Source organism: Typopeltis vanoorti, chromosome 4 (genome assembly GCF_054136105.1).
Source record: "Typopeltis vanoorti isolate ZY-2024b chromosome 4, IOZ_Tvanoo_1.0, whole genome shotgun sequence".
NCBI lineage: Eukaryota > Metazoa > Arthropoda > Arachnida > Uropygi > Thelyphonidae > Typopeltis > Typopeltis vanoorti.
In genome coordinates, this window is record NC_143552.1 from 156,979,169 (window position 1) to 157,005,917 (window position 26,749).

A 26,749-nucleotide genomic window follows, 5' to 3' on the forward strand; every position below is an offset into this window, starting at 1 on the left:
TTAGCATTTGAGAATATGTAAGCATATCTATTCTAAGGTGGTATTGACCACTTAAATAGAATGAGCATGGAAAGGTTAGCAAAACAGGTGTTGATGCCAAAATAGTAGGAAAGAGACCCAGAGGAAGACCAAGGTCTAGGTGGATTGATTAACACACAAGTGTCTTAGAAGCACAAAATGTTAGCTATGACAATATTGGAGTGCTGACAAATAATAGACTAATTTGGAGGAAAATTTTTGATAGGAGATTAATAATAATGTACGCTTAATCATATAGTGTTATCATAGTAACCTGAATGCCCCTTGAGGTTACATATCAGGAAACTGATGATGATGATGATTGTCTTATATGGCAGAGAACAGAATGCAAGCAATGGAAATGAAAGTTTTAATGACATGTTGGCAAAAATAAGGAAACACAGAATAATAAATGTGAACATTAGGAATGGTTTAGGACTAAAAAGTGTTGAAGAATGCTTATGAACTTCACTTTGGTTTGGACATCTAATGAGAATGAATTTAGAAAGAATACCAAGAAGAATGTATGAAATGAAATTTCAGGGAAGATGTATGAAACAAAATGTGAGAGAGATTGTGTGAGGAAGACCACAGAAAAGGTGGAGAGAGAGCAGATAAGAGAAGATCTAGAAAAAATAAACTGGATCATGGTTTCTTAGTGTTCATGAAGAAAATGTTTTGGGAAGATAGAAAGCACAAAATTTATAAACAGATAGAGGTACCCTCTATGAGTTCTTCCCTCTCACCCCCCCCTTGCCAATTTTTTATGGAATATTTTGAAAAACAAACTCTTGACTTAGCTCCTTTCAAATCTTCTAAATGTTTAAGATATGAGGATGATGTGTTCTTCATTTGGCCTCATGGCCCAGATACATTACACTCTTTCCTCTCAACCCTCAACAATCTAGTTTATCATGGAAAAAGAAACTAATAATAGTTTAACTTTTCTAGACACCTTGATAACCTGTCCTTTTCAGTACATAGGAAGATCACCCACACAGGTGAACTTCATAAACTTTCCCATCATCCCCACCCCCCTCTCAACAATATAGTATCATTAAAACACTAAAACCAATAGAGCCTGTAACCTTTATTCTAATAAGTCTTCTCTTATAGCAGAACTTAACCACATATTGAAAAAGATAATCAATCCTTGACCTTTCTCTTCCAAAAGATTTTACTAAAGCTATCATCATTCCCTATGTGAGAGACATTTCAGAAAAAATAGCCAGTCTTAATACAATCTCTGCCAATTTTCAAGTCCCAATGAAAGCTTACTACCCTTATACATTTTACTAAAGATCAGCTGCCTCCTCTCATTACACTGTGCCCTGTTCCTGCATGTTGGTATACTATGGATAGATAGGAAGATCAGCCAATATCCACATGGAAGAACACATGAAAGAATTAAAGTTTGCCAAATTAAGAATTTGGTAAACTTTAATTCTTAGGTCTCCCACCCAACATTTAAGGCTAGTCAACAGTACCCATAGAGGGCATCCCTCATAGGACTTTAGTCTTTATTTATTCTGCCTCATTTTTTCCACTTATTGTTTCTTGTGTGTTTTTTGTGTGTGTTATTAAATTTTTAACATTATTCCTGAATATCTCTTTGACTGACTGAGATGAAATATTGAAATTGATTAAACTTGTTTAATTATTTCTCTTAGTGCTGTAAATTATCTTATTAAAGTGCAACATGAAAGTTTTACAACATATTTAATGTTTATCACATAATCTAAAAATAAACACCTTTGATTTGGAATTCCTTTTAACAAAAACTTCTCCAAAATCAGTCTGAAACGCCTCTCCTTCATTAATACAGCCACCACCTCCGTGACCTGTTCTTTGAAACTTTGTTGTTTTTAATGCTTCCTTTATTTTTTCTTCCATCTAAAAGAGAATTTGAAAGTTACATTACACTGACCAAATCTGACTATCTGACTCAATTGCATGTTACATATTCAAGATAATTTAAATTTACAAAATGAAATACTGATAATTGAAAAAATAAAAGCAAAGTAAAAGTTTCATGAAAATGAAGTTCATGCTGCTCCTATTTATTTCTATACAAACTAGATAGCAAGTTAAATATTTACTGCTCTTGTTATCACATAAGAACTCCATGGAGTCCACAGACTCATTGCATGATGGTGATCTATACGACGTCCAATATCTAATGAAGCATCCCTATTAAATCTTTCTTAAAGACTACATTTGACCAGACATAATTAACCTGGTGTTAGTAAGGTAGGGTGTCACAGATCCCAAAGATAGAGAAAGAAATAACTGTGACACTGCCACCTTACTAATGCTGGATTAAGATATAAGGTAGAGCTGAGTGTTAACAAACAACTAAAGCTGGAATAACTGGATAACTGATACAATAATAATGCACAAACACTCACCTCTGGTAACCTATTTCATTCACTTATATCCCTGTAAACTACACTCTTGCTCAACTTCAGACGTAACCTCCCATGTTATCTCCACTCTGATCATGTATTGAAAATTTTTATTTACATCTATCCTATAAACTTCCTTTGTAACTTGTATGTTTCTATGACATGCTCTCTTTCCCACATACCAATGAAATCTTGCAATCCATAAATCTTTAGTCTATTCTTATAGGAGCACTCTGAAGACCTGTCATCATCTTTTTCACCTACCTGAGGATCCTTTCAACCATCTTCTCATCCCATAAAGAACACAATCAAATCAGTGCATAATAGACCAGATAATGGCCATGTTGTGATATTGTTAGGCTTTACAAAAATATCTGACAGGATACTGCACAGAAATGAATGACATAATGAACTTTGACATGTAAAGATAATGTCATTTTGCCTTTACAAGGCCATACTTAGACTACTGTGTGCAGGTCTAGTCTCCTGGTTTCCATTGCAATTTTATGGTGGAGAGAGTGCAAAGGAGTGTTTAAAAAATGATATTTTTAACCAGCAAACAAAGAAAGAGGGGTGATATGATTGAGACAAACTTCTGAAAGTATCATACAAGATTTCAGTTGATGAAATTTTTCATTTTATGCAGGGGGAGGGGAAGGATGAGAGGGCATCCTTGAAGGCTGAGAATGAATGTCGCCAAGAAGGTGGTGAGATCTAAATTCTTCTCTCATAGAGTGGTGCATGATTGGAATGGACTGCCATTGGATGTTGTGTGTGCAAGAAGTGTGAATGAATTCAAGAACAAGTATGACAGCTAGTGTATGAAGTATGTGGCCTCCTTGATAAATTCCTGACTCCCTGAAGGTTTCTCTTAATAGTAATAATAATAATCTGGAATAAATCTGTGCATAGTTGTAGTCCATAATCCAGAAAATGACCACATGAAAGCTGTATAAAGAGGGATAACAACATCATTAGCCCTACATGTCAGTGTATTCTTCAACAGTCAAGCAATGCTTTGTGCCATTTCGCAGTAGGTTCTCTGCTTTTAAACTCTTGTTCATGATAACCCTCATAACTTTAAAAATTCTTTTTGGATCTTTGCATTAAGGTACATCAAATTATATACTGACAGTCTTAAGTAAAGAGTTATGACATATTACTGGTCATTTACCTTCTCATGCTCTGCCTTGTGCCACTTCTTAAAGTCTGTCAACCATCCACTTAGCATAAAATGAGTAAATTACTAAGCCACAACATACCTTTCACTGTCTCCTATCCCTTAGAGAGTATCATATTCCTATTCACCCATTTCTGAATTCTTGTTTTAACAAACTTTTCTAAACCTTAACCATCACTTGTCAGATAGTGATCACCTACAGGGTGTTCGGGATAAATTTGACAGTTTCGTAAGGAAAAAGAAAATCTTCTTTGTATCTATTAAATTTAATGAATTGACAAAAAAACATTACAGGCAGAGTTAATTACAATACTATCAACAAGATTTACTCAAAATAACCACCATTAGCATCGATCACAGCTTCAATTCTGCTTCGGAACCTCGAACAAGCTGATGCTACAGTCTCCCTGGGAAGGGCCGCAAAAACTGTTTTAATTTTATCCATTAACTGGGCTTTTGTATTACTGGAAGTGCGATTGGTGTCTTTTTCAACTGCGCCCCATACAAAATAATCCATGGGGTTAAGGTCTGGGGAGTTTGGAGGCCAAACATTTGGACTGGTGAAGTCGTAGAAATTTTCAGACAACCATTTTTGACTTTTCCCAGAGGTGTGGCAAGGGGCCGAATCCTGCTGCCATACATACGGCCTACCATTGGCTACCCTTGTTATCCAGGGCTTGACTACAGTTAGCAACTCCACGAACAAAGCCCGAATTCCAATGCCAGGGTTCTTCAACACCTGTTCCTGCAGATTTGCGAGGAATTCTGCTGTACGAACGCAATCAGATCGTCTGCTAGGGATCTTTCTTCTTGCTACATCCTCGTAGTCACCATTGCAAGTCTCTAGTTCATGCCTGATTGTTTTTACTGTATTCAGGGAGCATTGGGCAGCAGTCGTAATATCCTTATTTTGATGGCGGGCACGAATCATCATGATACAAGTTATTCTCTTCCATGATTCAGGTGGGTTCCAGCTATCCATCCTTTCTGACATCTTGTATATGAATGAAGAAGGGTCCAAACTTTTAAATGAAGAGAAGTGTGTGTTAATACATGTAACTTACGGAAAAATATAATTAATTATAAATATGTCAAATTTATCCCGAACACCCTGTATAATTTACAACCTTCTTTATGTACAGAATCTTGCCTCTTTCCACTCTCCTGGGACCCTACATTTGCTGAGACTTAAACAGTCTGGTCACGGATAATCTCCATTCTCTTACACTTCCTCATAGCACACAGATCTTATTGATCATATGGCCTTATCTACATTGAGCTTTCATAACCTAAGCACTTCCTTCATCTTCCTCTGTTGTCACATTACTCATTCCGTTATCTCCATCTGAATGATTAACCTTTATAAAGTGATCACTCGGTAAATAAACGATTTCTTCTGCTTATCATCTTCCTGTCATCATTAAAATTATCCTTTCTTTATCATTAATTTTATCCGCCAAGATAACAAAAGAACTCCTGGTGCTTGCTCCCTGCCGCTTGACTAAATTTCGTTCATAGTATGATTTTGCATTTCCTCTTTACCCTGCTGGTGATCTTTTTTTTGGCTATAATTACACTGCTCATGGACTTGCTGACTGAACTTCTCAAATTCCTTTTTTCCCCCCTCTTTTTTGAAGTAATGTTACTCATCTCTTTTACTCCCACTTGATTTATTCTCCTGATCCTCAGTATGCAATCTAATATTGCTGCCCTCAAACTCCTCTTGACCATTTCCCAATATCCTTGGCCTTGCATTTTTCTTGACATGGCACTTTTCCAAGCTGCTTTCTAAGTTTGTCATAATCTCTCTGGCTGTGCAGTTCTGCATATACCTTTCTTAACATGCTAAACTGCCTTCCAGGTCAAAACATGATCACTTCCCAGCCAGAGAAAAAAATGGCCACCTTAGTTATGGATCCTTTAATGCTATTTATACAGCTACTATTATTATTACATGACACCTCCAAGGAGTCCAAAGACTCACTGCACTGCTACACACACACACACACATCTCTCCTACTACTTAATTCACCTACTACACACATCTACCATCCATCACCACCTCCATCAATAGTATTTTTTTTTTCTGTAAATTGCGTGTGTTCTGATGGGCGATTTGTCTGTACGCGGGATGAAAAACCCTGCTACCTCTGTATGAGATTGGCTAACTCACTTTCAATTGAAAAAGTCCATATAAAGATTCCTTCCTCTTATCACGACGAGAATTGTCTTGACAAGAGGAAGGAATGTGACCTCTAAACTTCAGATCCATGTCTACCACCACTCTAAGATCTATTGTCTCCTCAACCTCCTCCAAAATTTCCCCACCAAGAGTGCATACTTGGCATCCCATTGTTGCATACAAATTTCAGGACCTTACACTTTGCAAAATTTAAATGACAGTTCCATACTGCTGCCCACTCATACAATCTATTCAAGTGTTCATGTAAGGCTACAACATCTTTGTTGTGGCCTTACATTATTACACCTTATCACTCTCCCCAGTTTTGCATCATCTGCAAACAATGTAATAACACCAGTTAAACTCATCCCCATATCATTAATATACAAATTAAATAACAATGGTCCCAAGACAATATCCCTGTTGCACACCACTAGTGACTCTCCATTTCCGGGATACTGCACCCCCAAGAGCCAGTTGCCTATCCAACTCACTAATCAATCACCCAATCCCATCTGTTCCAGTTTAGTCACCAACTTGTGGCATGAAAAACTACCAAAAGTCTTTGCAAAATCTATGTATCTCCATTGTACAATACATTTGTCACCTTGTTATTGTACGTAAGCAAGTTGATAAACACGAGTCCTTTAACAAACCCATGTTGACAAGCACAGAGAATACTACTGTTATCAACCCACTTTTGTATCCTATCTCTCACTGATCTCTCCAATACCTTAACCAGATCAGCTGATAATTTGTAGCCTTAGCCTTATTATTAAACAGGTATCTCCATGGAGTCAGAAGATGCATGAGAGATCCATTATTCACACAATACCTATCATACTTCTCCTTAAACTCATTCACCGATGAAGCACCCATAACCACTTTTGGCAACTCATTTCAACCATTCACCACCCTCCAAGCAAAATATCTAGTCTTAACACCCTTGCTAACCACACTCTTACACTGGTGACCTCTTGTTCTCTCCATTCTTGCTACATACTGAAAGAAGTCTTCAGTATCAATTCCATAAAACCCCTTTAATAACTTAAATGTTTCTGTCATGTCTCCTCTTTTTCGTCTATCAGGTAATTTTTGAAGCATACAGACTGTCAATCTATTCTCAAAGAGAGCATTAGCATACGATAGACCTACTACAATCTTTGTCATTTGCCTCTGGATCCCCTCACCAACTTCTTCATCACCATGGAATCCATAAGTTCAGATCTGTGTGTAGTAGTAGTAGTCCTGATGTGGCCTTATTAAAGCTTTATATAGGGGAACAATAGGCTTTCTGTCCCTGCTTGTTAGTGTGTTCTTCAACAACCACATAAGCTGATGTGCTGTTTTGGTTACCTTTGCAATATGCCCTCTAAATTTCAACTCCCTATCCACCACCACACCCAAGTCCCTGGCCTTATCAGTTTCCTATAGTTCAGTTCCATCAATATATTACAGAGCTTGTGATCTCTTCCTAAAGTACATCACCTTACACTTTAGGCACAGTAAACTGGTATCCATTTACCTTTGCCCATACAGATAGTTTGTCTTCCTGCAGGATCTCTGCATCACCTTCATTTATCATCGCTCTCCCCGGCTTAGCATCATCAGCAAACAAGTGAATATTTCCTATCAAATATAATCATTTCCTACATTACTGATATACAAATTAAACAAGAGAGGACTAAGTACTAAGCCTTATGATACACCACTGGTCACTTGCCTTCGCCTGAACTCAGCTCCTCCATAAACCACTCTTTGATATGTCCATCAGCCATCCTCTAATCCAAATCACCAGATTCACCACTTATTCCATATATCTGCTCAGTCTCAACTACCTGACTCACATTCTGATCCATTTCATTCCTATGCCAATCATCTTCCCCCCCCCACACACACACATTCACTACTACTTCCAACATCCACTCTATGCCATGTCTCCCTGTTCACTGTTCCCACCATTTCCCTATTACCTTTTATTCCTGTTCTCTGTTCATCTTCCACACTACTCCTATTTCCATTACCAAGCACTTTGGTCACTTCTGTTTCAATCTTCTGATCTTTTGCTAGTGTCACACACTGCACTTCCATCTAGCAAGTTTCTCCAGTGAATTCACTCACTCAAGCATTCCATTCTTCCCTTAAACACATGCCACACATACACAAATTGCATTCACTTCTCTGCAGCATACCATTCATGGTTCTTGCTCTTGTCCCACCTCATTGTCATACTGTGTTTGTTTTGATATTCTATGTCAGAAAGCTCCCAACTCTTCTCCCATTTTATTTCAGCCAGAAAAGGATGTCTTGGATGAACACATGGATTACAATAAGCTTTATGAAAAAAAAAAATTAATATTTGTTATTTTCTTAATATATGTAATTACTAAGTGCATTTTTCATTAGAGTCGGTGTAAGAGTTTAGAAAACAGTTTCAGAAAGTAAGACTATTGTTTTGTTTATTTGATAAATAAATATAATGCTGCTGATTGGCACTGTTTGACAGGATAACTGTGGCAGTGAAGACATTATTCAGGGAGTTTATGAGGTGAGATTTATAAGTTTTTATACATGTACATATGTGATGTATTTGTTAGTGCCCATGAGGGATTTGTAGATGGAAAAAGAAAATAGTGAAAGAGTATGCCATAAGTATTCCAAAAGGGAGTAATAAATGTGTGGGTTATGTCAAAAGCAAGATACTTGGATGGTGAAATATCAATGACAATGGCAAAATAGCAGCAATAAAAGAAATAGTACATGTAAACAAAGCATAACAAAGCAAAACAAATAGAGAAAAAATTAGAAGCTTTCAAAATGTGGACTATCAGAAAGTATGTTGAAAATACCATGGACAGAGAAAATGAAAAAAAAAATGTTTTAAAGAAAGCAAAAATGAAAAGAACATTAATGAAAATAATTAAAGAATGAAAACTTAAATATTTGGGACATTTAACTAGACAAGAAGGCATTCAGAAATTAATATTAGAAGGAAAAAGAGAGAGGTAGACCCAGGAGAATGTGGTTTGAAGACATTAAGGACTGGACTGGCTTGAATTACCATAAATGTTCCAGAGCAGCAAAAGAAAGAAAAAGGTTCCGTGACATGGCTGCCAACCTCCTAGGGGGATGACACTTGAAGAAGAAACAAAGCATGACTGAGTGACTAGAGAATCATCTAGCAAATAGTGCAACAGTTTCAGAACATGCTACTATTCCTCACATTTCCAGATATTTTGAATGTCTGGCATTGATGGCTGCTAACCAAATTGCCATCCTTTGGTCTAATTGACCGACCCTCTGTCATGCAAGACTCTTCTCTTTGAGCTTTACCAATTGCAGGATTTCCTCTGGGGTCTATTCTATCACCTATTTTATTTCTTCTATATATAAATGTACAACTATCTATCACCACTAATCCTATCCACAGTTTTGATGATGATATTTTATTTCAACATAATACAGTGCTCAGAACCAAGCTTCAAGATCATCTGCAACCAGTGCCTTAAACTCTGATCTCCATGCTATGTTTCATAACCAAATGAGGATCACCTGATCACCTTCAATTCAATGCAAAATGCAGTCTTGACTCTGAGATCCTGCTCTCAGCAATACATAAATGACCAGACAGGATCATCTCTCTCCTTGGACTGACATTTACCTCCAGCCACTGAATGCATAATCATATTGCATTCTATTCATTCATTCTTAAACATTATTAAACAGGAACTGCATGCAAAAAAGAGGCTATGGAAGAGATATAAGGAGACAGGTGAAGAGAAGATGAATGAAGAATATAAGACACAGGCCAGGAGAGTGACTAGTATGGTAAGGAAGGCGAAACTGGAATATGAGAAAAGATTGGCCCTTAGATTGAAGGAAAATCTTAGGGAATTTTTTAGCTATGTGGCCTGTAGGAGGAGAAATGACTGTGGAAGAATGACATTGTGGGATAAAAATGGGAACAGAGTGACTGATGCAGAGGATATTGTGAAATTGTTCAATGAACACTTTATTGGAGTATTTCATCCTGGAGGAGTCAATTTGAATACTAGAGGGATAGGGCAGGTTCGAGGTTTAGAGGTGCAGGAGGAGGGTGTGTTCCAAATACTGAGTACTCTGGATGTCAGTCAAGCTGTGGGACTGGATGGTATTTCACCACGAGTTTTGAGAGAATGTGCTAGGGAACTGACAGTGCCTTTGACCTGGCTTTTCAGTGAAAGTCTGGCTGCAGGAAAGGTGCTCATGGAATGGAAGGAAGGTAAGATAGTGCCATTGCATAAGGGGTGTAGCAGACTAGACGTGTCTAATTATAGGCCAGTTTGTGTGTCATCAGTAGTTAGTAAGATCTTGGAGAAAGTAGTTGGTTGGTTTATAGTTTATTTGGTACAAAAACTACAAACGTCATACTGTCCCACACTAAAGGTTACAACATTAGCAATACATAATATAGAAACACTAAGCCAAGGAATGCAGTATAATTATAATAACAGAAAATTATAATAGATGCCTTTATGACAGTACAAAAATAGGCAAAAAGGGATTATTATACAATATGCATGGATGAAAATTAAATTTAGCAATGCAGTAGAAACAGAATTTAGAATACATATAAACAGAATTACTAGAAAGTACACAAATAGGTAAGACGTCTTACAGCACTACATGATTATTCGAAAAATAAAGTAGTAAATAAGATGCATACACAAAATGTATGTTAAGTGATGCAGTATCTACATATAAACAAAATTACTGCAGAGGTTTCAGCAGTACATAAATAGATAGGTTAACATATACAAAACGAGTCAAGGAAAGCAGTATCTACATCTAGTAAGATTACAACAAACATTATTATACTAATACTTAAAGAGTCAGAAAGGAATTATTATACAGCATTGATGCATAAAATTTAAGTTTAGCATTATGGTATTTACATATTAACAAAATTACAGCAGGATGATACAAATATACAAGATCAAGGCCCATGGTAATACATAATTGATCAGATTTAACCTAATGAATAATATATATATATAAAAGTTAAGTTAAGCAAAAAAAAGTATTTACATATAAACTAATTTATGGTCAAATGTGTTTGCACAAATTAATTCTTTCTAAAAAATTAAAAACATCATGCAATTTGCCTGAGTCTGCTAGCATTTCCCTGAGTGTATATGGCTTGGTTAGATAGGTGAAAATTTCATTCCTCTCTTGTATAAATTTTTGACAATCTACCAGAATATAGTGAGATGTCTCTTGCATTTTTCACATATGATAGGGTCATCAGCTCTCAGCAAATGAGAATGTGTAAGGTGACTGTGACCTATGCAGAGCCTAGCAAGGACAACCTCCTCCCTTCTCTTTTGTACGCTGACTAGAATGCCAGTGTTTAATTTCAGGTTTAATGTTATATAATTTGTTTGTTAATGTTTCTTGCCATGTTAACTCCCACTGAGCAATTAGCTTTGATCTTATAAGTTGTCTGTAGTCTGTATATGGAACTGTCAAATAGTATGTGGAGAAGATATGGGCTGATTTAGCAGCCTCATTTCCTTTGATTCCAATGTGGCTGGGAATCCAGCAGAACTGAACATCAAAATTAAGCATTTTCATTTTGTGAAGCAGGTGTAGCACTTCATAAAGTACTGGATGAGGATTATACATAGGAAAGGAGAAAGCCTGTAAAGAGCTCAATGAGTCCGTATAAATTATACACTTTTAGTAGCAGTTTTCTTTTATATGCACAAGTGCAAGCTGAATGGCATGTAACTCTGTTGTATAATTACTGCAGTCTGGTGGGATCTGATTTGAGATAATAATGTCTGGAAACACAGCAGCACAGCCAACAGAGGTGTTAGTTCTTGAACCATCAGTATAGATGGGTAAGAAATCAGCGTGTGCTGCTCTGTGTGCATTAAACAATTGCAGGTAAATGGATGATGGGGTATAAGATTTCTGTAGCTAACAAAGTGAGAGGTTGCAGGATGGTGTGCAAACCTGCCATGGAGGAATGCTGTTATGTTTAGTGTAGCTAATGTTGTCAACATTTATACTAACAGCTTGCAGTTTCTTTAATATGCATATCAAAAGGATACATACCAGTTTGATGTGTGTGATATTGAGCTTCCCAATGCAGAGAGAAGATACCATTCCATGTAGGGTGATCTGGGAGAGATTTTATTTTTAGGGCGTAATTAAGAGACAACTATTTCCATCGAACTGATAGAGCCGGTTCATTCGCTTCTACATAGAGACTTGGAGTGGGTGAGGTGCGAAAGGTACCAGTAGCTATCCGTATACCCTGATGATGGATGGAATCCAACCAGCGTAGGTTACTCTGTCTTGCAGAACCATAGACTTGGGACCCATAATCCAGCTTTGAACATATAAGTGCACAATAAAGATGGAGCAATGAAACTCGATCAGCACCCCACCCAGTAAGGGATAGAGTGCAAAGGAGGTTCAAAGTTCTTTTGCACTTTTCTCTTAGTTGATGAATGTGTGCTAGAAATGTGAGTTTTCTGTCAAAGATGAGTCCCAAGAACTTGGTTTCTGTAGTTGCTGGAATAACAGTAGGTCCCATTCTTAGTTCAGGATCTGGGTGATGAGTGTGTTTTCGACAGAAGTGTACACAGACACTTTTTCTGTTGAAAACCTAAACCCATTATTAAGAGCCCACAGAGAGACATGATCAACTGCTTGCTGAAGTTGTCTTTCAATTACCCTCATGTTACGTGAGTGACAGTAAATTGTGAAGTCATCAACATATAGAGCATTGTCTACAGTGGGAGGAAGCTGTTCAATGATTGAGTTGATTTTAAGAGCAAAAAGGATTACGCTTAAGACAGAGCATTGGGGAACACCTTGTTCTTGAAGATATAGTCGAGATAGCGTATTCCCATTCTGGCTTGGAAAGTTCACCTGGACAGAAAGTTTTTAATAAATATAGGAAGGTGTCCTTTGAGACCTAGGTTATAGAGGTCTTTTAATATGCCATATCTCCAGGTTGTGTCATATAAGCTTTTTCCATGTCAAAAAAATCCGAGACAAGATGTTCTCGCTTCAGAAATGCATCTCTTATACAAGTTTCTAACCAAACTAAATGGTCTAACGTGGATCGATGTCTACGGAAACCACGTGTATTGGAAAGAAGACTGTTGCTTTCTAGATAGCAGAGAAATCTGGCATTAACCATTTTCTCTAGTATCTTACAAAGACAGCTGGTCAGAGCAATGGGTCAATAATTATTGCTTGTGTTGGATCTTTTCCTGGTTTTGGAATAGCAATGACAATTGACTTATGCCAAGAATTTGGAAACTCTTCCTCTGCAGTATTCTATTGTATAATAAGAGAAGAAGATCCATAGAAGATGATGGTAGATGTTTTATCATTTCATAATGGATGTCATCAGGTCCTACTGAACTAGGGTGAGATTGTAGGAGAGCTCTTTTTAGTTCCTCCTTGACAAATGGCTGAAGTGTTGGCAGAAAAATTAAGCCTTTGTTTCTCTTGCTGCTCTTTCAGTATTAAAAATTCAGGAGAATATGAAGCTGTTGCTGAGATTCTAGCAAAAGTTTCTCCTAAAGTATCTGCATAGCTTTAGGATCAGCAATAACACTTCCATTATGGTCCAAGGTTGACAAACAATGTGATCTATATCTGCCTGTCATTTTCCGGATTTTATCCCATACAATTTTTGGACTGGTTATTTGATTAATTGATGTAGTAAATTGGATCCATGATTGTTTTTGACTCTGACGTCTTACAAAACGTGCTTTGGCTCGAGCACGCTTAAAAGTTATTAAATTTGATGTGGTGGGGTATCTACGAAATATGCTCCATGCTCTGTGTTGATCTTTTTTGGCTGCCTGACATTCTGGGTTCCACCAAGGCTTTGGATAGACTGGAAATCAAGATGATATTTTTGGGATGGAGGTTGTTGCTGCCTGGACAATGCATTCTGTTACATATTTTACAGCTTCATTGATAGGTGTTTGACTGATGTCATCAGCATTAAATTTTGCAAGATGAGAGAAAGTGTTCCAGTCAGCCTGGTCCATTTTCCATATAGGTATCCGTGTGGGTGAACATGGTTCCTGTGAAGACATTGTACGAAGAACAGGAAAGTGATCACTTCCATATATGTTATCTTCAACGTCTCACATGAGTAGTGGAAGAATGGAAGGGGAACAGATTATAAGATCAATTGCAGAATATGAGCAGGTAGGCATATGGAAGAAAGTATTAAGTTTATTATTTAGAAGGGAAAGGAGGTTATTATTATCAAGAATTTTTTCAATGATTCGACCTCGTCTATTAGTGTTGGCATTACCCCATAGAGCAGGGGTCGCCAAACTTCTTTGACCATTGACCCCTTCAAGAGTTTTTTGATGTTTTATCGACCCCCTCTATTTTACTATTATGTAACTATTATGTAATAATGTGACAAGCGAAAAAAACGCTTATGTGAGGTTTAAATTATATTTTATAGTTACAGTGCTTATTGTATATATATTAATAATGTAATATAGTATATATTATTATATTACTATGACTATCACTAGTAACACCACTGGTATTACTAGTGATATTAATATTAATATTAATAAACTACTGATATTAATATCACTGGTATTACTACCAGCCCTGCTCAACTCTTCAACATAGAGAAGTTTAGTTCGTGAATGAATAACGATTGAATTATGATATGTATGTTGATGAATTTTAGAACATTAATGCTCACTTGTATGTCGATGTGCAAAAATGAGACTAGAATTGAATACGTATAAGTAAATAAGCAACCGTGCACGTGTTGCCATCTTGCTCCCACCGCGCCTGCTGGGCGGAAACCACCAACATCTGTTTATTGGTAAATACGTCATTTTGGCCTACTTGATTGGCCTCCGTAACTATTTTCACAACCTTACTCCATCTTACAGATCTTATTCATGTCACTGTTCCCACAATTCACTTTTAATTGCGTTGTCATTCAGGATGGAGGTAATTCAAGTTAACCGAATTAAATATTACCTGTACAATGATGTCTTATATTTTTCTATCGACACCCAATCGACCCCTGAGCCCGAATCGACCCCTAACAATGTTATATCGACCCCTGGGGGTCAATATCGACCACTTTGACGACCACTGCCATGGAGTATTGTGACCATTAAAGTCACCCATCAAAAGTATGGGTTCAGGCAGTTGCGAGATAAGGTTATCAAGATCAATTTCATTTAACTCAGCATTTGGTGGTAAATAAATTGAACATACTGTAATAAGGAATCCCAATAAGAGAAGCGAATCGCTAACACTTTCAGAGAAGTAATAAGTTGAACCTGATGGAAAGGAGTATGACTGCCCACTAGGATAGCTACTCCTCCATGAGCAGGACCATCTCCAGTTCTATCCTCACATACAATAGTGAAATTCCTAAAGGTACGGTCCTCATTGGGTCTTAAGTAAGTTTCCTGTAGCAACAACAACAACATTTTGATATCGTCAATATTCTGGCGGATCCCAAGACAGATCTATTGTAAAAATTTTCCTATTGTTTTGATTTTATTGACTTGTCTGGTTTTTGAGAGGTTGAGGGTACCTTTGTCAGATTTATATTTATCCACTGTTTTAGGGAAGTATGAATGGCCAGTGTCCATCTCTTCCTCCGGTAGAGTGTTCAAAACATCAAATGTGTTAGGGTCAGTTGGTATGCTTAGTTTGCTTTCAGTGGGTATCGAGGTATCCATTTTTTCTGTACAAGTGTCTGGTGGTTTATATTTGAGTGAAGTCTCCACCATAATTTTTTTGACAGATGAGTTTTCATTGAATGGGACCATTTTTGAAGTTGTCTCTGGAGTAAGGCCATAGGTCTTGTGATTAATGCGCTCAACAGAGAATCACTTGCAATCGTAAAATTCAGGTATGGTGAAATTATCAAATGGAATAGACATACATGTTTGTGTTGCTGTTGGCACTTTTTTTAATTGTTACTTTTTCAGCATAAGAGGATCGTAGAACAGGTGTAATGGTGGCCAGCTTTCTTTTTGCATCCTGATATGTTATGTTTTGTTCTGGTTTAATTTTTTGTATCTCTTTTTCATCTTTCCATTTCTGACATGCACGAGAGTATGCTGGATGATCTCCCTGACAGTTGACACATTTAGCTTTTTTTTCACAGCAAGATTTATTTTCATGTTCTTTACTACCACATCGGGCACAGGTAGTAGAACCACGATAGGCAGTTTGGGCATGTCCATATCTTTGACATTTAAAGCATCTCAGCAGGTTAAGGATGTACATTCTAACAGGACAGCTGAGATACCCTGCTTTTACAGATGTAAGAGGCCTAGGTGTATTAAAAGTAAGGATGATGTTGTTGGCTGAGACCAGGAGACCATCCCTGCATATCAGGATGCGCCTCACACCCATCACTCCTTGATCTTTAAGCTCTGAACATATCTCCTCATCAGGAACATCAAGGAGATTGATGTTCTGATATCAATTCTGATACCAGATTCTGATATCCCATTCTGATATCACTCCTCTACCGGAATTGAGTGTTCTGTGAGGTGTTACTGCAATTTGTATTCTACCCATTGTCGTTGCTCTCAGTAGTTTCTCAGAATGTTGTTTGCACATTGTTTCCACGAGGATATCACCAGAATGCAATTTCTTGACAGTTTTGGGAGGTCCTGCCAATCCTTCTAAACCTTTTTGGATAAAGATGGGTGACATTTTCCCAATTGGTTTTTCACCTGTTGCATGAATGATTAAAAAGGTTGGTATATTTATGTTAGTATCCGATATCTTTTGTTTCTTGCTTCTGTTTCCATATGCTGTATCTATATTATCAGTACTTAGTTGGGACTTTGTTAGAGTCCCTGAAACATTTGAGGATGAAGAATTCATTTTTAAGGAATTTTTAATTTGGTGCCAGAGCTCCCCACCCACCACGGAGCCACACATGGACGTCCACTACCCGGCAAGCAAAGACTGCACTCAGGAGTGGAATGCCAGGGCTACCTAGGATGCTATACCTGCACTACAGCAGGTCTAGGATCCTGACCCCGGACCATGGGTTGAGAGACTTACTGCAACACCGTTGACCCTTGCAGGCAAGCCCACTAGCCGATTAATCATGGCTGGGCCATCCAGGACCACCCGTCTTGCCGAAGCAGGGGCCAAAGTATTGCAAGACTACCAGGATCCCCCTTTCCAGATGTCCATGGGTCGCACTGCACAGCAAACACGGCGGCAATGCGTTGGATCCCAGTGATGGTGGTCTGGAAAAAGGATAGTGAAAAAGACTCAGGAGAAGTAGAGCAAAGAAAAAGAAGAAGAATGAAAAGGGCAAGTACCGTCACTGGGAGGTCCCCTCCACCATGAACAAGTGCCCCACATAGAGGGAGGGGAGAAAGTAGTGAGGGACCATATACAGCATTGGGCAGATGAGGGTAATGTTATCTGTGAGAGTCAACATGGATTTGTGAAGGGGCGCTCTTGTTTTAGCAATATGCTAGCCTTTTATAATAAAGTTACAAGAGCATTAGATGAGGAAAAGGCATATACTGCCATTTTCCTAGACTTAGCAAAGGCATTTGACAGGGTGCCACATGATAAGCTGATATTCAAGTTGCAGCACATGGGTCTGGATATTAGATTGGTCAACTGGATTCAGGATTGGCTGTCTGATAGGTATCAGAAGTTGTGTATGGTGGAGCAATATCAGAGAGGCAGAAGGTTACAAGTGGGGTTCCACAGGGCTCAGTACTGGGACCTATATTGTTTAACCTTTATATCAATGACATTGTCAGTGGATTGCAAGGGGATATTCAGTTGTTTACGGATGATGCGAAGGGTTATTAGTAATAGTGCAGATGTGGTAGCCCTGCAAGAGGATTTGAATAAGCTAGATAGATGGGCAAATGAATGGAGGTCAGTTTAATGCAGCAAAATGTAAGGTCTTGAGGTTTGGGACACATCGATGGAATGCTGCATACTCTATGGGAGGAGTTAAACTGGAGGAAGTAGGGGAGACAAGAGATCTGGGGTTGAGGATTGCTGCAATAATGAGGACAGTGACTTGCAGAAATAAAAGGGTTATCATTCCGTTGTATAAGACTCTGATCAGACCACACTTAAGACTATTGTCCTCAGATCTAGTCCCCAGGATTTGAAGGGGATAAATTAACTGTGGAAAGGGTACAAAGGCAGATAACAAAGATGGTTTCAGGACTGTACAATGTCAGTTATGATGATCGTCTGAGGGAGTGTGGACTGCAGAGTTTGGTGGATAGAAGAAAGAGAGGTGATATGATTAAGACTTTTAAACTGTTGAGAGGTGGTTACAGGGTTGAAGATCGGGAGTTCTTTCGCTTGGTTGAACAGCAGGAAGGAGTGATGACAAGAGGCCATCCCTGGAAGTTGCGAAAGGAAACTGTGAGCAAGAGGGTGAGGAATGGTTTCTTTGCATGGAGGGTGGTTGAACCATGGAATGCATTGCCTGATGGAGTGGTGAGAGCGAGAACGGTCAATGAGTTCAAGGAGTGGTATGATAGACTTTGTGTTTCTTAGGGGGGGGAGACCTCCCCTCGATGAGTCTTGATAGACTTGTGTTTCTTAGAAAGGACCTCCCATGATGAGTCTTTTGACTCCATGGAGGCCTGAATAATAATAATAATTCTGTGCAAGGTATCTAAGGCATGGTCAGCTAGATCTGACTGACTGTACTTATGTGGTTCTTCTAAGTGGATGTTAGCAGATTTCCCAGTTTGACCATCATATGATAAGTGCAGGAACAAGGAACTTTGTAAACACTTGGAACAGTGAGGATCCTTGAGGGAGAGAAAGAGAGAGAGAGAGAGAGAGAGAGAGTGAGAGAGGATGATGGCAGCCAGCTTTAGATAAGGTTTGAATGCAGCGCAGAGTTTATACTTTTTTTAGTTTTGGCTATTTTTGTGAGGTGCCCCAGATGGCGTTGTGTGTTCCTGTTAGTAATGTCATTGTGGATAGTTGGAGGATTAAGTAGGAGACATGGTGTGTTGTGTGGAATGGTAGAGTGGCCTCCCACGATGAGTCCTTGAACTCCTTGGAGGTGTCACGTAATAATAATAATAAAGAACAATAATAGCATCTGTCACCATATGTATGGTCAGTCAGGTCTGGCTAATCATGTTTTGCATCGCATACCTTGCAGAGAATCAATGGAAGAAAACTACTATGCTTCACCACAATAAATACAAATTTAAAAGATGTTTTTAGAATCAACAACAGATTTAAAAAAATCAACCTAATCTTAATAAATATGGTTGTATTAAACTTCCCATGATTTGGAAAACTTTAATTCTTAGGCATCCTGCCCAACACAGCTAAGGTTAGTCAACAGCACACATAGAGGTGCCTCTCATAGGCTTTCAGTCTAATCTTTTCCAATTATTGTTTTGTGCAATATTGTGTGTGTTGCAATCTTAATACTGTTTCTCTGACGATGTCTCAGTGACTGAGAAAAATATACGATTGATTAAATATGTTTAATTATTTATATGTGCTGTATTTATTCCATTAAATCTTATAATGGGTATTGTTGATAATTGTTACAAATAGATTCCTTGGCGTCAAAAGATATTGTGTATGTGGCAGTGGATCATACTGCATGCTTCAGATACATTTAATGTCTGTTCACTTACAATCTTCCCTGGCAGTGCATCTTGCTCACTTAACATCCTCTATTTAAAAAAAACCTGTCTGAATATAGACAGGAATAGACTATAAAGAGTTCAGTATTTTTAGAAAGTGATAAATGGGGAGGAGTGTTCTTAATAACAGATTAATTGTATCTTGTCAGAGTAGAGATCCTAGTGTGAAGGATATAGTATTTGGCACGATGTTTGCTTGGGAATGTTTGAGCCAGGTGACTTAAGTTTGCTAGACAAATAAGATTAGCACATAAACAAAAAAATAATTATGGAAATTATGGAAATTTTAACTATGAACCATTTGATTAAAGAGAGAAAGAGCTTATGGAAATAGAGAAAAATGAGTTTCTCAAGTTGCTTAGGGACCATAATCTAACCCAGCATGTGTTAGAGGGAAAGAGAATAAGAGGTGTGCTATTTATTGATAATGCCTGAGGATGTGATAGTAAACAAAGTATCCAGTTGTCTCCTGTAGGTGAAAATAATCAGTTGTTTTGACAAGGGTGAGCCTTCTTTAGTGAGACGAGGGATACGTGGAGCCAGAAAGTCTCATATTTGTATTTACTTTGCTAAATCACTTTGATTTTCTGTTTTCTTTTTGGATAACCTTCAGTAATAATCTGATTGTGCCTTTCATACCATGCTGTTCACATTACTTATCTGTGCTTCAGCTCATGAGTTTGCTAATCAAGTTCATTTTATATTCTTTCTACAATATTTTCTGTTGATTCCCCTATCCTGAGTATATCTAATACTGCATACCTCAAGCATTTCTTTACCATTTTTCTTTCACTATAAACCTACTTCTTTTGCATTTTCTTCTGCTATCACAGTACTCTAACTTGGTTCCTAAGTTTTTCATAAACATGTAATCTCTAGTCACATATATCCCTTTTCAGAATTCAACATGCTTAGCCTTTTCCAATTTATGACTTTGTCACTCTCTTCAGTCAAAAACAAACTGGCTTCTTTATTCATGGTGAAATCCCTTGTTGCTCTGAGCAGGTGTGGGACTCATAGATCCTTCCATCACATACTGTTTTAAGTAATTATATCTCAGTAGCTGCATAAATTTCACCTGTTCTTTCTTCCTTGCATTCCATTGTTTGTCATCCCATAATAATCATTCATCCTATGTTCATTGAGTTAAAGTACAGATGCATGCCTTCTACCTCTTCTTTTGAATCCTCAGCTATAGCAGTATTTAATCACATTTTGATACACTGGCTTCTGTACCACAAGAGATAATCTTACATGCAAACACCCATGATTATTCTGCCTTCATGTTAACATAGTACTCGTGTTGGTTGCCATTCTTGTGTTTTCATGAGTAATACCTCCATATTCTCTCTCTCTGTCTTCCTTGGAATCACAACATCTTTACATTCTTCTTCCTTGGCCAAGTCTCACAGCTATAATTTTTGGTGAAGTTGAACTAAATAATCTTAGTTATTCTTGTGCCCACAGGTACCCTTTGACTGCCTTTCAGATATGAGACTGATAAACTATATTTGGCATTCTTAGATCATTCTCATTTACTCAGTACAAGGGTACACATTCCCTCTCTTCTTCTTATTATTATTACATGACACCTCCAGGGAGTCCACAGACTCATTGAGAGAGGGCACCTACTCTACATCTCTCTCTCTCTACCACTCAACCATCAAATACAACTAACTGCAACTACACCAACACAATTTACTGTCCACCACCACCACTAGTATTTCCACAGACAATCACAAACATCCATGCCCATGGCAGGATTCAAACCCACAGCCTTCTGGCTGGAGAACAGATATGCTAACCATTTGGCCAACCATGCCGGCAACTTGGTGGCTCTGAGCTCCCTCGATGTCACCATATTGACAATGTGCTTAGTGCAGGCATCTGATCAACATAGGAACATTGGGAAACAGAACTCCAATTCTCACACCATCCACCAGCCCTATCCTCCTAGCAACTGGATTACAAGAGACTGCCATAACTCCCGGCAATTATTGAAAAATACTTTCTCTTGCCACCACCAAATTCATTTAAGTGCAAACATCATTTGCATATAAATTCTTTCTTGTAACTCAGTTTCATTCCATACATTACAAACTGCATCACTGCAATTGCAGCACTTCTGCTTAGTTTTCTCCTGGAATACTATGGCAACAGACTTACAATTTTTACTCTTTCACTCAATTTAGCTTCATTAGCTTCGAAAAGTGACTTCTTTGTATAGTGAGTGGAATGCATAATTTATAATTCCACTAACATAATTTATCTTCATTCCAGAAAACACCATTTTATCCTGCTGTTCAACAGGTTCACCCTGATCATGGAATCATGATACCGACTCCTCCTCCTCTCCCCCATCTTTCTCTTATCTTTCTTTAATGTTGTTTCCATACATGAGTGGCAGAAAAAGCTATAAGCACATCAGTGCCATGTGTAGAGTAGAGGTAAAAGTTGGTAAAGAAATGTATCAATAATTTTCTTGTAGATCATAATTGTTTGGGAACACTTCATAAGGAAAGCTGTTCCAGAGGACAGAGGCAGATGGAATGAAGAAAACAAGCAGGTTTGATGTGTTGCAGTTGTACTGAAAAGTAATGTTGGGTAGGTGCTGCTCAAGATTTAACAGGCTCACTGAAAGTAGAGTAGTGATGGTTGACCATTCACAAGCAGTGACCACTGTGTGAGGAGAGACAGAGTTGAAATAGTGCATCATCTGTCAGCCAAACTACTCTCATATGGTTAGCATCGAGAATTTTTAGGTACTGTCTTAAACATTTGGGAAGTATTCTAAGAATGGGTGGATTTGGGATTCATATAGGGCAATATTTTGAGCAGAAACGAATGCCTAGGTTTTTTGAGAATGAGGATGAATTCTGTACAGAATGATAAGGTTTGAATAGATTGTACTTTTATTTTTTCTGAGGTGCCCAATATAAGGAATGATAGCATCTGTTGCATAAGTATCGTCGGTCAGGTCTGATTGACCATGTTTTGGATAACTTACAGAGAATCAAACGGAAGAAAACTATGCTTCATAACAACAAGTACAAGTTTGAAATATGCTTTTAGAATCAGCAACAGATTTAAAAATCCAATCTAATCTTAATAAATATGGTTGTATTAAACTTCCCAAGATGAGAACTTTAATTCTTAGACCTCCTGCCTACCACCACTCAGGCTAGCCAACAGCACCCATAGAGGTGCCCTTCATAGGACCTTAGGCTTTCAGTCTAATCTTTTCCACTTATTGTTTTGTGCAATTTTGTGTGAGTTGCAATTTTAATACTGTTTCTCTGGTGATGTCTCAGTGACTGAGCTAAAATATAGGATTGATCAAACATGTTGTTTAATTATTTATATGTGCTGTATTTACTCCATTAACCCTTATAATGTGTTCAAATTAGCTTGTAATAATGAGCAAACAAGTCTAAATAGTCAATTATCAACAAGAATAAATTAAGTACAGAAGTCCAACCATAAGTGCAGTTGGAAGTTTTAGTAACACCACCTCTGGCTCCCACTGATGAGACCGCAATAAAGGTCGAAACCGGTCTGGGTAGTGGCCCTTCCCTTAATTCATAGTATTATACATGTTCGCAAAGAGATGTGCTTTGCATTATGGGAGATACTAAGCCAAGTGATGAGGGCTTGGTCCACCTTTACCACGAGTTGCCTCAGTCCTGAAGATACTTCAGGTGCAAACTTTGTTTGCTTACACTTGGATAAAGGATTAAACTAAATTTATCATAAGTGCTGTTGCATACCACTCTTTAATGACTAATGCCAACTTCTCACACATGTCACCAGCTTAATGTATCCATCCCAGTTTACTTCAGTTTATGTGAACACCTTTCCATCTTTCCATCAAAGTCAACTGTTACTTTATTATGAAAAGCAAGTAAATTACTAAGGTAAGAAGTTTCTCTTAACAAAAACCAAGGTATGCTATTCACTTTCCCCTCCCAAAACAAAACAACAAAAAAAGTCACATTCCTATTCATCCACTCTAATTCAGACCTTAAACAACTTCTCAAAAACTCTTAACTATTCAAGAGATGCTACATGGTCTATCACTCACAATCTTATTTTGATTTTTATTTTGACTCACAAACTTATTTTAATTTGTAATCCTATGTAAAAAAAATTTACGGAAATTATGCTAAAAAAAAAAAGGGTAAGAAAGAAAAAAAAACTACTGAAGGCATTTTGTGATAGTCATAAGTAATAAAATTATTTTAATTTGAAAAGTTCTAATTTCATAATCATAAATTTAACTTTTAAACTTTTAGGAGAGGAAATAATAATTAAAAACAAAACTAACTAGACCAATCTATATCTGATTAGCAACTTTTTATATATTAACTACAAAATTTTTATGCAGTTAAAACATTAGCTGAAATTATAGTTCTCCACTACCAAGAGTTATCACTTTCATTATGCAAAAATAATGTTACTACTATTATTCAATCAGGTTATGTTAATTTTGAAGCTATATGCTATGTATTTTTTGTATTATTTCATAAATCAAGAACAATACTAGCATATTAGATAGCACAGAAATTCAAAAGTAACAAAAATGAGAAATTCAAATTTTATTTTGGTAGAAGCAAGTTGGAACTGCAGACAAAGCAACTCCGACCATGGGACGAGTGTATTATGATATATTAATTGCAAACGTTCTCTGGCCAGCTGATTTATTTTGTAAACTGAAAAATTTGAATTTCTTGAGCAAACATTGTTGATCAAGCTGTGGAAGCAACTTTTCAAAGCAAAAAAAAGAAATGCATGTTGGATGATAAGTGAAAGAGGCTGGATACTAAATGCTCTACGGATTCAGTTTTTGTAGATGGAATGACATTAAAGAAAAAAAAAAAAAAAAAAAAGAGATGAAATTAAACTACGAGACAATTTCGCAGCAAAAGTGGTCTCCATCACCCAGCAGAGGAATTTTTCTTGTCGAATGGCGCTCATCCTGCGAGAAAAACAAACCTGATGGGGATATAAGCAATTTACAAGAATAAGATTTCCTTAGAAACAGCTGCTTTCTCATACCATTCTATGCTCCTCGTTGCATTTCAGATATTTTCGAATGCAACCCTATCGAGTAAACAGCAGGGAGAAAAATAATAATAGTACAGTAGCTCCCTCTTATCGGAGGGGAATACGTTCCAAGATACCCCGCTGTTAACTGTTAACTTAGATGGCGAGATGGACGTCAATCCATTGGATTTTTATCCCTTCATCGCTAGATTGTGATTATTGATAATGAGAAATTTTTGAGCGCGTGGCTCGCCCGAATTAGGACTGTGTAGAATCGTTTGAAGCGATGATTAGAGCTGCCTTCGGGCGTTTGTGTCTCCATCTGTCGTTTTCATCATAATTTGATGCATCACGAATGAGTTGGTTGGGATGGAGTGATGCCTGGGCGAAGTAACTGGCAGCAGTCTGGTTAAGATACGAAGGTATGCCTGGCATGTTTCCGTCTTGGTGGAGGAGAGCATTCCTAACAAACCACGGGGGTCGAAGATCATTCGGAGGCATTTATTTTAGTACCTGTAGTCTTTTGATGTTGCTGGGGGAGGTGTGGCTCCATGCCGACGATCCGTAAGTTAGTATGGGTCTGATGATTGTTTTGTATATTGTTAGTTTGTTTTCTGTACTGACTTTGCTTCTTCGGTTGAGTAGCGGGTAGAGTTGAGCTATTGCTGAAGGCTTTGTTGCAGGCATGTGAGATATGGGGGTTGAAGCTGAGTCGGTTATCCAGTTTGATTCCCAGGTATTTTACTTCTTTTTGCCATGGGATATCAGTGTTGAACATCGTGACTGCTCCGTGGTGGGTTGCTTTCCTTCTTTTAAAGAGTATGGCCGTACTCTTGTCGGCGTTGACAAGAGTACGGCCTCTTGTCAGCTATCCTCCATTTCTGAAACCATTCTTCAAGATTTGTTGCTGCGTCTTGTAGTCGTTGTGTGGCTAGGAGTGGCCTGAGTGATCTGGTCAGTATTGCCATGTCATCTGCATAGAAAGCCATGGTGGTTGATGCTGTGTTTGGTATGTCTGAGATGAAAATGTTGAAGAGTAGCGGCGACAGGAGGGAGCCTTGCGGGACACCTGCTGTGATGCTTCTCATGGAGGATCTGAGAACACATAGCTTATCTTGAAATTTTCGGTCTTTCAGATAGGATTCTATGATTTTGGCGAGGTTTAGTGGGTATTTTGCAGCTATTAGTTTGTGGATGAGGCCTTTGTGCCATACTTTGTCATCAAAGGCTTTCGCCACATCCAGGAATATTGCACCTGTGTGTTGTTTCCAGTTGTATCCATTAGTTATGAATTTTATAAGTCTGTGGACCTGTTGAGTTGTGCAGTGGCCTTTGGTGAACTGAGGTGCTTTTCCTGGGTTGTGGATGAGGAATAAATCTGCCTGTTTCCAGCGAGTGGGGAAGTAGTTGAGTCTTAGCATCGCGTTAATGATCGCCACTAGATGCATAACTGTTTTATGTGGGAGTGCTTTTATGGTTTGGTTTGAAATCTCGTCAGGACCTGGGGCCTTTCTGTTGTTGAGGCTCCTGATGATTTGGTGTACTTCCGTTGGTGTAACGTAGCTTGTGTTTTCTTGGCTGCTGGTTTGATGGAGTGCACAGCAGACATGCCTGTGTATTTTTTCAATGAAGTGCAAGTCCGCATGCGCATAGTTTGGGCTGAATTGCAGTTCCAGGGCATCCGCGAAGGCTTCTGCTTTCTCATCGTCTCGGTAGGCCATGCCCTTTCTCCCTGGATTGGCTGAATGTTGGGGCGGTCGCTGCGAAGGGCTTTAGTCATTTTTCACAATGAGTTTTCTTTGGTGTTTAAGGAGCTTAGCTTCTCCTCCCACAGCTGGTTCTTGTGATCTTTGATCGCATATCGGACTAGGTTTGTTGCCCTGTTTAGCTCTTGTCTATCCTGAGGGGATAGTGTTGTATGGTAACGGCGTCTGATCCTGTTTTTGCTGCGGATGAGCTTTAGAATCTCTCCTGGGATCAGGTTGGCTTGAGCTAAGCGGTAACGATGGAAGCTGCTGCTAGGCTAGCTTGGATTGTGCTTTCTAGTTTTCTGATCGCTGTATCTATTTCTTTAGGTGAGGAGATGGTTGGAACGGGTCCTGAGAGGTTGTGGAGAGTAGCGTTCAGCTTTTTGAAATTTGTGGAGGACTGCCTGGGGATGATTTCTGTTTCCCCGCCTAGGCTTAGTAGTACCGGATTGTGGTCGGAGCTACGATCATTGACTACC

The 26,749-nt window shown here is 38.2% G+C and overlaps 1 protein-coding gene across 1 annotated transcript in view; it reads right to left on the bottom strand.

Annotated features, from left to right (window-relative positions):
- Positions 1–24,572, bottom strand: part of LOC150107784 (ketosamine-3-kinase-like) — a 115,748-nt gene extending 91,176 nt beyond the window's left edge. Inside the window, exons 1-2 of the mRNA XM_090391538.1 lie at positions 24,535–24,572; positions 1,771–1,911 (exon numbers count right to left, since the gene is read on the bottom strand). Of these exons, the coding sequence (XP_090247664.1) occupies positions 1,771–1,911; positions 24,535–24,537 (144 nt within the window). The 5' untranslated portion in view covers positions 24,538–24,572. The remainder of the gene's footprint in view (positions 1–1,770; positions 1,912–24,534) is intronic.
- Between the last annotated feature and the right edge of the window lie 2,177 nt (positions 24,573–26,749).